This window comes from Carcharodon carcharias, chromosome 11, assembly GCF_017639515.1.
Source record: "Carcharodon carcharias isolate sCarCar2 chromosome 11, sCarCar2.pri, whole genome shotgun sequence".
NCBI lineage: Eukaryota > Metazoa > Chordata > Chondrichthyes > Lamniformes > Lamnidae > Carcharodon > Carcharodon carcharias.
The window spans coordinates 73816838-73831471 of record NC_054477.1 but is presented as its reverse complement, the minus strand read 5'-3'; the positions used below and the strand labels follow the sequence as shown (position 1 = coordinate 73831471).

At 40.2% G+C, this 14634-nt stretch overlaps 1 protein-coding gene across 1 annotated transcript in view; it reads left to right on the top strand.

The window, feature by feature from the left end:
- Positions 1 to 645: 645 nt before the first annotated feature.
- The window catches only part of LOC121284194 (transmembrane protein 182-like), a 69364-nt gene continuing 55375 nt past the window's right edge, over positions 646 to 14634 (top strand). The window contains exon 1 of the mRNA XM_041199443.1: positions 646 to 1093. Coding sequence (XP_041055377.1) covers positions 944 to 1093 — 150 coding nt within the window. The 5' untranslated portion in view covers positions 646 to 943. The remainder of the gene's footprint in view (positions 1094 to 14634) is intronic.

Genomic DNA, 14634 nt, shown 5'->3' with positions numbered 1-14634 from the left:
TAATTGGCCAGCCAGCATGAAATTGCAGTTGGGGCCCGATCGTAGGGGCGGACTGTTTCCCGGCTGCTCCCGAGCCTGCTCACCACGTCCGCCCGACGACTGGAAAATCCGTCTTATCCTCGTGATATAGCTAGCCAGGTCGGGAGTGCAGGTTGTGGGCTCACAATGCGCACCAGCACACTCACTTACCCCACGCTGACGAAAATTGAGGAGGTTGGAAATGGGGCTGGGAATCTGGATTGGGTCCCTCTGCCATTCTTAAATGTCCGTGGCATTTTGCCAACACCATGAAAATCCAGCCCTTTGTCTTCCATTCAAGCATTTGATCATCTGACCTAATATTGCCTCAGGTGGCTCCAGGTCACACTTTGTTTTATAATGCACCTGCCGAGTGACTTGGAATGTTTCATTATGTTGAAGGCACTATATAAATATAAATTGTTGTTGTTGCTACTCTCCATATCGCGAGCATCTTAGAGAAACATTCAGAAACTGCGGGAAAGGCAAGCGGAGTAAGAAGATCACATATAAGGCTTCCCCGAAATTATTGTGCCACATTTTGGCACAGAGCTCGTCGCAAATGTCCTACGCTGTCCGTAAATAGCTGTTTGCAGAGGTACGATGTAATTTCTCAGCGAATTGCATTCTCCACTATGCCAATACTTCTGAGATCAAAACGAAAAGGGGAGAGGTCAGTAAGTCCTTTCTAAACCCTGCTCTGATATGCACATGGGAATTACAATATATCCCATACACTCGTGGTCACAAGAAGGTCGGTTATTTTTGAATCGCCGCACCCGTGTGCAAAGAGGAGGGAAGCAAGATCAGATTCCAAAAAGAAGGCAAAGACGGAGAGTGAGAGCGAAAGAGGGATCTTCCTGAGGAACTGCCTTCAGTCAATTAGACAGCGGTTAACAATACAGAATAAACTAAGTGGATCACTATGAAGCTCAGTGTGGCCCTCTTCTTCGCCGGGGTATTTGGAGCTCTCGGAGTTCTACTCTTTTTACTGGCTTTCGGCACAGATTACTGGCTGCTGGCCACTGAAACATGTCCCTCCGTCCGAAATAGAACGGCTTCAATCTCTGCAGAGGTCAGTGTCAATCTCCGTAATTTTGCAGACTTCTGCAACCAGAACTAGTGCAGGAGCAGAGAAGAAAATCGTTCAAATAGCTAAGTATACTATAACCTGGATGCATTGATTGCAGTGCATGAAAATTAAAACATGTCGTGGTTTCATTCATTTATGCATTATCTATTCACACAGCCTGAAAGCATGCATTGAATTTTGTTCAGGGAATCTCCAAACCGGTTCTGGCGTATAAAAGTGATCAATTTGAAGAGTGTAACATGTATTCTAGCTTTAAACTCCACGATATGCCGTTCAGAGATCCTAGAGATACTGATAAATGTCGTTCTATGATTTAACGATAATAAATGTTCTTTGTGAAACATTATTAAATGCTGTCAGTTTATAGCAAGTCACCATTATAACTAGCAGTTTTTTTAATAAAATGCATGATGTTACTAGTTATGAATTAGACTTATAGTGTGAATTATTGTACTGGAAGAACAAAAGTAAGTAATACAGTTGTTTTAAAATAAGTTAATATGTTGGGAAAGTAACCCCGTTTTCTTAGCCAGCATCTAATTAGTACATGCCGTTATCAACCATTAAGATTGCAGAATAAAAATTGCAGGTACTCCAGTGCTTCAGCCAGTAGCAATCAAAATTCCATTAAATACTTTCCTGCATTGTGGAAATGGCTTTATTTTCTTTAAAATTGCTGAATAAAACTCATTTGACCACATTTTTGATAGATATAATGAAAAATAATTAAATGAAGAGAGAAGTGTATTACGGCCACCATAATAAAATAGTTTCAAGGCTTAAAGGCTTGAGAATGTCAAAAGCGTAGGTGATCTTTGGAGTGAATGTGAAGTAGGAAGTTTAGTTCAGGTTCTATTGTGACACTGAGATTGCAAACAGCCTGGCTCAGGCAGAAATAAAGGCTGCACAGGGTGATGAAATTTGCCAAAAGACAATAGAGTGTGCATGGAACCAAAGACTTTGGTCTTCCCACTGTTTAACTGGAGGAAATTGCAGCTCATCCAATACTGGCTGTTGGACAAGCAGTCTGACAACATAGAGATAGTGGAAGATTTGAGAGGGGTGGTGGAGCTGGGTGTTGTCAGCATACATATGGGGCAGAATTTTACAGCTCCTCCCACCAATGGAATTTTCTGGTCCCACCTAAGTCAGCGGACTTTTGAATGACTCACTGCATTTTCTGGCCCTATCCCTGCTGTGACGGGGCTGTAAAATTTCAGAATCTCGCCCCATGTTAGTGGATGATGTCAGAAATTTGGTATGTAGACGAGGAAGGGGCCAGAAGTAGACTCATGGCAGACTCCAAAGTTAATGATGCAGGGTTAGAAAGAGAAACCATTTTTGAAGATGCTTTGGCTACAATCAGATCGGTTAAGAGTGGAACCGAGTAAAGGCAGTGCGACTGAGCTGTACAAATGGAGAAGAAGTTTTGGAGGAAGATGATGTGGCAAACATTGCAAAAGGATGCAGAGAAGCCAAGAAAGTTTGATGAACCACTGAGGTACAATGCAAAGAAGTTTCTCAAAGGTCCTCCAAAGTGGTCAGCAGAAGATTGGCAGATACCCAAGAAACCCCCGAGCAAATAACTGGTGTAATAATTGTATGTCACTATAGGAAAAATATAAAAGCAATGAAAAAGGTGCAGCATTGATTCACTAGGATGTTACTAGGGATGAAGCGTTACAATTATAAAGAGATGCTTGAGAAGGATTACTCCTGTTGGTCTGGAATGGGTGTTGGAAGCTTTGACGAAGTAGGAGCTTCGTTACCTTATTATAAAGGGAACATGAGAACTGCTTTAAAAGCACAGTTAGGAAAGCTAGCATCCAGGGTTGCTAGCGGACAAGAGGCCATTTAAAAATAAAGATTTTGAAGATAAAAGTTTTTAGGGTGTTTCTGTGTCTTCATTGTGGATGATTGCATTGACATTGTGACTTTGATGAAAACTTACCTTATGGATAGTGACACTTCGTTCTGTTACTGAGACCACCCTGGCTTGCTGTCCACCATTGGCCCCACTCAGATGGAGATGATGTGGCCTTCTATCACTAATTCACACGTTAATTTCTCCTACTACCCCTCTAACATCTTTTTTTTCTTTAATCACCTCACCTTGTTCCAACCTTCTTGTTTACTTTAACATTCTCATTCTCTATTGCCCACCAAGCCCCATCATGCTGCCTAACATGGCCACTTTAATTCCTTCAACTTCATCAAGGCCAAGGCCATGTTATACCACTTGTATTACTCACCATCTACATCACTCTACATCTTTCCAATCACAGTTCCTTCTGTGTCTATCCCTGGAAAAATAACAATTGTCCCAAGTCACCTACTGAACTTTCAAGGTTGCATCTGGCTCCTTTTTGTGTAACCATCTAAGATGGTTTTTACCCTCCACCGCACAGCCCCATCACCACCATCCTTTCTGCACTCCCCGGCCCCCACAAGCTCTCTCTGCTTACAGACAGATGATTAAACAGGGCCTTGTGATGGCATAGAACTGTTTCTTCTTCTCATGTTTCTAGATATTTTGACAATTGTTTCAAGCATCAACCAAATCATTTAGAAATGTGTTACTAAATTGGTGTTTGGTTTTAAAGCGGTTATTTCTTGAGGTCAGTTCCCATATGAGATGTAAGTCAGAAACCTCATGAAGCTAGATGGTCTTAGACAATAGGTACCCATTAAATACTTTTCAGCATACATTCATACCTTAGAGGTTTGAATGTTTCATTCTTTCAAATTTTGCATGGAGCTAATTTTGAGATAGGTGTCTTGTTTCTTTTTTTAAATGATGCACACAGGCGTCGACATTGTAGCTGAACTATCTTTATTGATAACACATTTTCCTAACATGAACACATATCTGCAATGTCTGAAAGCTATCAAGACAGGTTCCAACATGCGCTATATGACCTTCAACCCCCAGGTCAGGTGACCCCATATATAGTATAGAGCACCGTATAGTATCTAATACTGGAATCCACAACCAAAATCAGCTATTGTCATGACATTTCCCTTTTAAAAAAAAGATACTTTTCTACAACTCAAGCACAAAAAGTCTCTTCTCTATTCTATCTCACTCTGTTTTGATTAGTCTGTTTTGTCTTTTACTCATCTCTGTAACTCTGTGGTATTTTTTCACAATTCTTCTACTGGATGTTCTGAATGGTGACAGAATTGATTTTGAAGGACAAGGGGCTTTCTCCAGCTTTGTGTCACCATCACCCCTTGGATAGTTTTCAGGACTGTTTTGGCACAGCCCATGGTAAATGCTAAGTTGCTCAAATCCTGGAGGGAAACTTGAAACAACTTTTTAAAAATTCATTCACAGGATGTAGGCTTCACTGGCTGGGCCAGCATTTATTGCCCATTCCTAGTTACCCTTGAAAAGGTGGTGGTGAGTGAGCTGCCTTCTTGAACTGCTGCAGTCCATGTGGTGTAGGTATACCCACAGTACTGTTAGACAGGTAGTTCCAGGATTTTGATCCACAATTGTTTTGCAATTTGCATTTTTATTTCCAGATGTGTGCCTTGAATTCAGTAGTAATAAGTCCACCAAGTCTTAGAGGTTTTTAGAAAAAACTAAATTAAACATTTATTAATAAAAATAATTTTAAGCACATACACAGGTCTACAAATTTCTACTATGATAACTCCTAGCTCCCCTAATTAATCTAACCCCCATTAAGGCAACAGTAAAAACAAAATAGATTTTAACAGTCCCAGGCAAAGCACACAATATCCTGGACAGGGAAATTCACAGTGAATTCTCTTAGCTTTGGTTCCTATAGGCAGCAGCTTGGTACATAGAGGGTGGAGGCTTTTCACACTTGTTAGTTCTTAGAATTCCTTCCTCTTATGCATAGCCTTCCCTCCTTTATTAATATATTCCCCTTTGAATACAAATTTCATTGTTTCAATATGTCTTTGGACTTTACCTTTCTAATAATAATAATCTTTCATAGTACCAATTTTATTAGTAAACTTTCGGGAAAAATAAACACACTGTTTGGCTTCTTCTGGCTAAGTGTAACATTTCACCCTCTCTTTTGAAATTCAAACTACTCTGGCTTATCTAAAAATGCAAATTTTCCTTTACACTTCACATTCTAAAAGTTCAGCCATGTTTACCTATTTAGCACTTCAAACCTAACTTCTCTTTTGATACATCAAAGCCTTCAGACCAGCTGTCTTTAATTCAATTAAGTCCCACACACATACAGACACAGACTATCCAGACTCCACTACTTTATAATAAATCCCAATAACTCATTAAAAATTATTATATTTTCATGATACTCTCCTCCTTATTGAAAAATGATCCCTCATAATTTAAAAAGATGACTTCATTTTCTTAACCAATCTTACATTATCTCATATACTTATAACATTATTACAGTACTGAATGCATGCATTAACATAACAATATATGTAAAAATCCTTCATATGAACAGCAATCTTTCCAGTCCAGTGTTCAGGTTTTAAATGTCCAATTTTCCCTTTAGGTTTCAGACTCTTGACAATGCACCTGCAATTAGATTTTCTTGTCCAGCCACATGTATAACCTATAAATTAAATGTTTGCAGTAATAAACTCCATTTAGATAGCCTTGCACTTTTGTGTCAAAATTTGTCCAGAAACTTTAAAGGATTGTGGTCTGTATAAACAATTGCTTTTGACAAATTATTTGCCACATAGATTTCAAAATGCTGCAATGCTAACACCAGACCCATGGTCTCCTTTTCAATCACTGAATATCTTCTCTGTTGTACATTCAATTTCTGTGAAAAGTACCTTATCAGTTTCTTAATTCCAGTCTCATCTTCTCGTAACAATATGGCCCCAATCCCTATATTGCTTATGTCAACAGCCAACTTAAATTGCTTGGCATAATTGGGTACTGCCAAATCTGGTGTTGTAGTCAATACAGTTTTCAAACTGTCAAATGCCTTCTGACACTTCTGTGCCCATCTTGTTCTTTTTTAATAGTTCAGTCAGTGGAGCAACCACACGGCTAAAATTTGGTACAAATTTCCAATAGAACCCACTCATGGCCAGAAATCTCAAAACTTTTCATTTTGTTGTAGACAGTGGGAAATCCACGATAGCCTTGACTTTCACAAGTCTTGGAGCCACCTCACCATGTCCAATGGTCTGGCCTAGATATGCAAGTGGCGCTTTTGCAAATTCACTTTTAGCCAAGTTTATCACCAAGTTAGCTTCTGGTAATCGAGAAAACAATTCTTCCAGATGTTGTAAATACTCCTCCCATATCTGACTGAAAACTATCAAGTCATCAATATAAGCAGCACAATTGCTCAGTCCTGCAATTACTTTATTTGTCAGACTTTGAAATGTTGCAGGTGCATTTTTCAGACCAAACAACATGACTTTAAATGGATATGGTCTATCTGGCATCACAAAAGCCAACATCTCCTTTGCTCTCTCTGATAGCGGAACTTGGCAATATCCTCTTAGCAATTCAACCTGTGATAAATTTTGATTATCCCACTTTCTCAATGCAATCTTACAGCCGTGGTCTAGGATATGAATGCACCTTTGTCACCGCATTCACTTTTCGATAATCCACACGTAGGCCAGAATTTTCAGGTCGTCATGCGGGGGTGGGGTCCACTCGCCAATACCTAACATGACGCGCGGTGACGTCGTGTGTGCATCCCGATATCACCGCATGTCATTCAGATCTTGAGTTTGGCGTGTGTGCACCGGAGTCGGCTGTGGGCCCGCCGAACTGTCAAAGGCCTATTAAGGCCATCTAAACACCAATTAAGCTAATTAATTGGGCTGCCCACCCAACCTTAAGGTTGGTGGGCAGGCGAAGAGCCCAGGCGGCCTCAGCATTTATCATGAAACCTCATCCATGGACGGGATGAGGTTTCATGAAGGCTTTTAAAGTTTAATAAAATTTTTAAATAAAATTTGCTGACATGTCCCAGCTCATGTGACAATGAGGGGACATGTCTTAAAAATGCTTTTTCTTTCTTAAAATTTTCAAATATCAAACTAATCTCCCTGAGGCAGCTCTGTGCCTCAGGGAGATTTCTGTGCTCTTTTGTGCGCATGCGCGAAAGAGCGCAGGCCCCGACTCGGCCTCCTCCCCCTGCCCACACAGGGAGCACACAATGTTTCCGGGTGCGCGTCATGTTGGGCGGGCCTTAATTGGCCCGCCCACATAAAATGGTGGCGCGCAGCTGCTCGCGAGCTGTGATTGGCTATGCGCCCGCACCTGCTCCCGTCCAACCCCCTTGATGGGGAGAAAATTCTCCCCATAGTCTTTGGGTTCCATCTGGTTTCAGTAACAGCCCAGTAGGCGAACTTCAGCTACTGAAACTAGACTCAGTGATGTCAGTTTGAAACATGAATTCAACTTCTTCCTATACTTGTGATGTCTTTACCAGATTTAATCTATAAGGATGTTGGCTTATCAAAGATGAAACTACTACACATATACAATGTGTAGCTAAATTTGTCCTCCCCAGCTTATTCCCACAAATAGCTTTGTGTGACTGTAATAACTTCTCCAAATTGGTTTGATACTTGTCTGGACGGTACCTCAATATTACATTTACATTTTCAAGTACCCCCTCATTATCCAATTTGATTAGAGGAAAATCAATTTCAGAATCCTTCATTTCTATCTCTTCCTCTTTATCTACCACCACTATACCTCCTTTTGGGCCTCTTCCCTGTCAAAGTACTTTTTAAGCATATTTACATGACACACCAATTGCTCATTTCTTCTATCTGGAGTATTTATTAAATAATTTACTTCACTCAATTTCCTTTCAGTCCTGTAAGGCTCACTAAAGCTTGCCTTTAATGAATTACCCAGTACTAGTAACAGGACTAGCACTTCTTCCCCAGCACCAAAACCTATTTTCACCTGTGTCTTTCTAATTCCTAAATGTCTTCCTCGGACCCCTGCCCCCCCCCCCCCCCCCCCAATTGGAATTTCATGAGCAATTCTCAGAATCTCATTTCTTTATCCAAATGGTATAACAATCTGTCTGCCTTCACTTTCATCACTTGCTGTGATATCTTTAAATGCTCCCTAGCTAACTCTCATGCTATATCCAATCTCTCTTTGAAGTTTGATACGTAACTAGGAGAGTAATTTCTGAATTTTGACCCACCAATTTCTCATGAATCAATTTCAGTGGTCCTCTTACCTCATGACTAGAAATTGTTCAAAAGGACTAAAACCAGTCAATGCATTAGGAACATCCCTAATAGTAAATAACAAGAATGAAATTCCCCATCCCGATCCACTAGATAATCCTGACTATACACCCTCATCGTGGTTTTTAAAGTTTGATTCTATCTTTTCAGAGCCCCTTGTGACTCCAGATGATAAACTGTTTTATCCTCAAACTGTTCATTACGTCCTTAAACAGCTGTGACATGAAATTTGAATGCTAATCTGATTGTATTTCTTTTGGTAAACCATATCTTGTAAAAAATGTAGTCAACTCTTCCACAATTCTTTTTGTTGTGATATTTCTCCAAAGTATCGCTTCAAGAAACCTTGTAGACACATCCATTATTGTCAGTAAGTACTGATTTCCACTTTTATTCTTAGGGAGTGGACCTACACAATCAATCATGACCCTAGCAAAAGGTTCTTTAAATGTTGGAATTGGAATTAAAGGTGCCGGCTTAATCACTGCTTGTAGTTTCCCTATCACCTGACATGTGTGACATGTAGAATTTGATGACATCTCTATGCAATCCAGGCTATCAAAAATGTTTTTGTATTTTCACCTGTGTCTTTCTAATTCCTAAATGTCCTCCTCGGACCCCCGCTCCCCCCCAGTTGGAATTTCATGAGCAATTCTCAGAATCTTATTTCTTTATCCAAATGGTATAACAATCTGATGCACTTCCCTCCAGCTTTCATTTGCTGAAACATGATAAAGCTGTCATTTTTTATTAAAATATTACCCTTAAGGTAATTACATTCTGGCTCTGTTTCTGAGTAAGCTGTCTGATATAACTGCCTTATTTGTGTATCACTTTTCTATAACTCCACTAACTGCCTTGAGCTAAACACCTCATTTGCATTGTCCTCCAGTCTTCCTGAGCAATCTTATCAAACACAATGTCAGCTAATTGAACTTCCAGACCTTCTCTCTACCTTTTAACTTCCAGTTCTTCTTGTTTCAATCTATGAGCCTGTGATCTTGTTATCAGACAATCTGGAAACAATCCAGGATGCTCTCTTTGCAACACTTCTGTGGAAAGAACTTCTACAGGCTGCTCAATGACCATAGGCATCACCCACAAAAAGGACCCAATTATATTATTACCTAAAATGATTGAAACCCTGCAATGGACAATTTGTCCACTACTCCAACAATCAACTTGTTTTTCACTGACTCTTTAAATTTACCTTCCACAATGGAATATGTTTAACATCTCCAAGAACCCCATTTATTATCACCTGTTGCTGCAATACTCCATCTGAACAAGAAATGTCATTATCCCACAACATTAAGGATTGCCTAGCCCCTGTGTCTCTTAAAATTTTAATATCTTTACGTACTCCATCATGGAAAGACTTCCCCTTCACATACAATATCTTTAAACATTTCTACAACCTACTCCTGAGAACTCTTGAGTAAATTGTGAACACATTCCCACTTCTTTACCAATCACTGCTTCTTCCTGTTTTACCTGTGCACAAACTACTGTTTTTTTCCTGTGCCTGAACCTCAGAACCCACAGTACTTTTACTTGCAGAACTTTTCTACACCCCAATAATCCCAACAGATTTTCCCTGCAATTTCCAACACACTGACTTTGTGTGTCCAACTTTACTACAATGAAAATACCTCAATTTTTGAGTGTCACCTCTACCCTCAGTATTTTCCTTTTTATTCTGAGAAAAAAATTCCTGGGAATTTCCACATATTCCTTCTCTTCCCTGACTACCCACCCCCCTTTCACCTTCCCATTTTATATCTTTGTCTGATTTAAAAGGATGACAGAAAAATAGGTTTAGGTCTATGAACTAGCTCATAGTCATCAGCTATCTCTGCTGCTTGTCTTACCATTTCAATCATCTGTTTCTCTGCATGAGTTCTCACTACCAAAGGAATTGAATCTTTGGATTCTTCCAAAATAATTACTTCTCTAAGAGCTGCATATGTCATCTCTATTTTTAATGCCCATATCCACCGGACAAAATTATTTTGTTTTGCTGTCTCAAACTCAATATAAATTTGCCCAGGCTGCTTTCTCATATTCCTAAATTTCTAGCTGTATGCCTCAGGAACCAACTCATATGCATTCATAGGAGCCTTTTTTTTAAACACATCATAGTTCACTGACATTTCTTCTGACAATGAGGCATAAACCTCGTGTGCTCAAACCACCAACCTGGATTGTAACAGCAATGTTCAGTTTTCTTGTGGCCATTTCATCTGCTTAGCTATCTTCTCAAATGAAACAAAGAATGTTTTAACATCTCTTTCTTCAAACTTCAGAAGAGCGTGTACAAATTTATATATCTCCCCACTGGGTTCTGATCTGGAACCTTCTGGTGTGTATTTTTAACTGTCAGTATTTCAAGTTGGAATTCCCTCTCTCTCTCCCTCTTTCTGTCTTTCTCTTTCCTGCTTTTCTAACCTGCCATTTTTAATTTTCTTTCCTGTTTTTTTTTTCTCTTTCTCCTGCCTTTCTTCCTATTCCCTTTGGAATGCCTTTCTTTTTCTTTTTCTACCGCCTCTAGTTCCATTTTATCATTTGCAACTGAATTTGAGCCCATTCCAATGGCCCACCCCTTGGAGAACTCGGTCACTTGGGCATTCCTTCGAATTTTAAAGATTGTGATATATCTTCAATTATGTCCGATTTCCTTACCCCTGCAGGTAATCTTAATTGTAACTTCTCTGCCAATTCCATTAACTTAGCTTTATTTAACTATTGTAAACCAACCAAAGTTTTAACTTCCAACTCACAGACAAGTCTTAGAAAATGCCAAAGTCATATTGCAGTCTCACCGCTTTTTAAAAACAAACCTCACACCAACTTCTGAATTCAAAGTGCTTCTCGTACTCGCAGCCTTAAGATTCACCAACTCCAAACCATTCAAGGAATTTCAAATATATCCTGGACGAGTCGCCAATTTTGTAATGGCAGAGTGGATGGTAAATGCTAAGCTGCTCAAATCCCAGAAGGAAGCTTGAAACAACTGCCATAATGGTTTTGCAATTTGTATTTTTATTTCGTGATGCATGCCTTGAATTTAGTAATAACAAGCCCACTAAGTCTTAGAGGTTTTTAGAAAAAACTATATTACACATGTATTAATGAAGGAAATAATTTTAAGCACACATATAGGTCTACAAATTACCACTACGATAACTCCTAGCTCCCCTAATTAATCTAACTCCCAGTTACACCCCCATTATGGCAACAGTAAAAACAAAATAGATTTTAGCAGACCCAGGCAAAGCACACAATGCCTTGGACAGGGATATTCACAGTGAATTCTCTTAGCTTTAGTTCCTATAGGCAGCAGCTTGGTACATAGAGGGTGGAGGCTTTTCACACTTGTTAGATCTTAGAATTCCTCCCTCTTACACATAACCTTCTCTCCTTTATACATATGTTCCCCTTTGAATGCAAATTTCATTGTTCCAATATGTCTTTGGACTTTACCTTTCTAATAATAAAAAAATTTCATTATACCAATTTTATTAGTAAGCTTTGGCAAAATAAACACAGTTTGGCTTCTTCTGGCTAGGCGTAATGTTTCACCTCTTTTGAAATTCAAACTACTCTGGCTTATCTAAAAATGCAAATTTTCCTTTACATCTCACATTCTAAAACTTCAGCCATGTTTACCTATTTAGCACTTCAAACCTAACTTCTCTCTTGATACATCAAAGCCTTCAGACCAGCTATCTTTAATGCAGTTAAGTCCCACAAGCATGCACGCACACGCACACACACACACACACACACACACAAACACGCACAGACTATCCAGACCCACTATTTTTACTTTACAATAAATCCCAATAACGTTATGAAAATTACTATATTTCATGACAGGACTTTCAGGATTTGCCTGGTTATCTGTTGCTCCGCTAATGCATTCTGGTTTTCAATCTTCAGCTACACTTTCTGGTTCAGAACAGGCTTGTGTTTCATTTGTTTTCCATAAGAATTTCCAGCTTCTCCTGTACTGTTGTCCGTTTGGAGTCTGCAGTATGTTAGACTTGGTTCTCTTGTGATTCCTGGGACAACAGCAGGATTCCAGATCCTTTCATGCTGAATCTTCACTGTCTGTCCCATGTTCACGTCAGGCAGAGGTCGGGCATCTCGATCACAGTACTGTTTCTGTTTCTGCTGTCTCAGTTTGAGCAGATCCTGCACACTGTAGCTCACTGGCTGTGGAAATAACAGCTGGGACGCAGTTGGAAGCTTAGTTCTTAGTCTTTGCCCCATCAGGAGCTGTGCTGGAGATGATCCAATGCCCTCTAATGGAGTATTCGTGAAATTCAGCAGAGCCAGGTAGGGGTCTCTTCCATCCGCCTTTGTCTTCTTAAGCAGGTGCTTAAAGGTCTGCACAATATGTTCCACCATTCCGCTGGATTGTGGATATTTGGGACTTGATATAGTGTGGCAAAACTCCCAACCCTGTACAAATTTGCGAAACTAAATGCCTGAGAATTGTGGACTATTAACTGAGATGAGCACTTCAGGTATGCCATGGGGAGCAAAAATTGATTTTAAATGATTTATTACAGTGATGCTCTTACTATCATTTCTCAGCAGCACAGACTGAAAAAAAAACATTGAGTAATAATCTACTGCTAGTAGGTACTCATTGTTGTCAAATGTGAACAAGTCCACTCCAATTTTCTGCCAGGGCCTCTCTGGAACACTGTGTGGCTGAAGTGGTTCTTTTAGTTGTGATTTACTCTACTTTTGGCATTCTACACACGCATTCACCATTTCACCGATTTGTGTTCCCATTCCAGGCCAACACATTACATCTCAAGCTTTTCTCCTGTATGTTTCTATGCCGAGGTGACTTTCATGTGTGCGCTGCAGCATTTTTTTCCTCAGTGTTGCAGGAATTATGATTTTTTCTCCCTTGAAAAGTATTCCTTCTGCTACATGAAGTTCCTCATAAAAGTTCCAGTATTTTTGTACAGCAGAAGGGGCTCCGCTGCGATGTGCAAACTGGCTGGCCCACACAATCTGCTGCTGGTTTCTCAGGGTGACATCATTCTTGGTCTCTTCTCTGATCTCATCCAGCTTAGTTACAGCCACAGGTAAGTTCTTTGTCAGCATTTGAATCTGTACTTCCGTTTCTTTATCCTCTTCCTCCGTGTTGGGTAGATATGCACGTGACAGCGTGTCTGCGATGCACATTTCCTTGCCTGGTTTGTATTTAACTCTGACCTGGTACTTCTGCAGATGTATTAGTAATCTTTGGATTCTTGGTCATGCACAGTTCAGGGGCTTTTTAAGTATAGCTTAAAATTATGATCAGACTCTACTTCCATGTTTTTGCCATAGTGGTGGAAGCATTCTGGGCCAAACACAATTGCTATCATTTCTTTCTCTATTTGGGCATACTGCCACTGTGATTTAGTCATTGTGACTGCTCCCGTTTCATAACTGCTCCCGGGCCCGGCTGTCGCACCCACCCAACAAGGTAAAAATCCTGCCCTTGTCTTTCTTCCATTCTGGGGGTGGCATGTTCACGACTGCTTCGATTTTACTTGGGTCCAGCTTCAGCCTCTCACTTGTCAGCACATGTCCCAAGCACTTGATTTCATGCAGACCTATTTTGCACTTTTCCTTCTTCAACTTGAGGTTCCCTTCTCTTGCTCTGGCCAGCACCTGCCTCAGTCCATGGTTGTGTTCTTCTCGTGAGGCTCCCCAGACCAGCACATAGTCATTATAAGCTTCCACACCCTCCAAACAGCTGCTTCACTGTTCTGTGGAACACCTCCAGAGCTGAATTAATACCAAAAGATGAGTGTAAAAACCTGTATCACCCATATGGTGTGTTGAAAACACAGAGATGGGAGCTGCGTTCATCCAGCTCGACCTGCCAGAAGCCTGAACTCGCATCCAAGACTGAATAGTATTTAGCATCAGCTAGCTTACACGTGATCTCTTCTACTGTGGGCAGCTGGTAAAGCCGTCTTTGTGTTGCCTGCTTTAGGTCTCTGGGATCCAGACAGACTCTCAGATTCCCATCTGATTTTTCACAATTACAATTGGGTTAACCCACTTTGTCAGTTCTTCAATTTTCTTGATGATTTGAAGTTTCTCCATTCTGTACAACTCTGCTTTCAGTCGATCTCTCAGCATTACTGGTATTTTCCTGGGCAGGTATTTTTTGGGTGTCACAGTTTTGTCAATCTTGATGGTGTGTTCTCCTTTTAGGCAGTCAATCCCCTGGATGTCATCAGTGGTGACAGTCATTATTCTCTTAATTAGAAAAAAGCAAAAAACTGCGGATGCTGGAC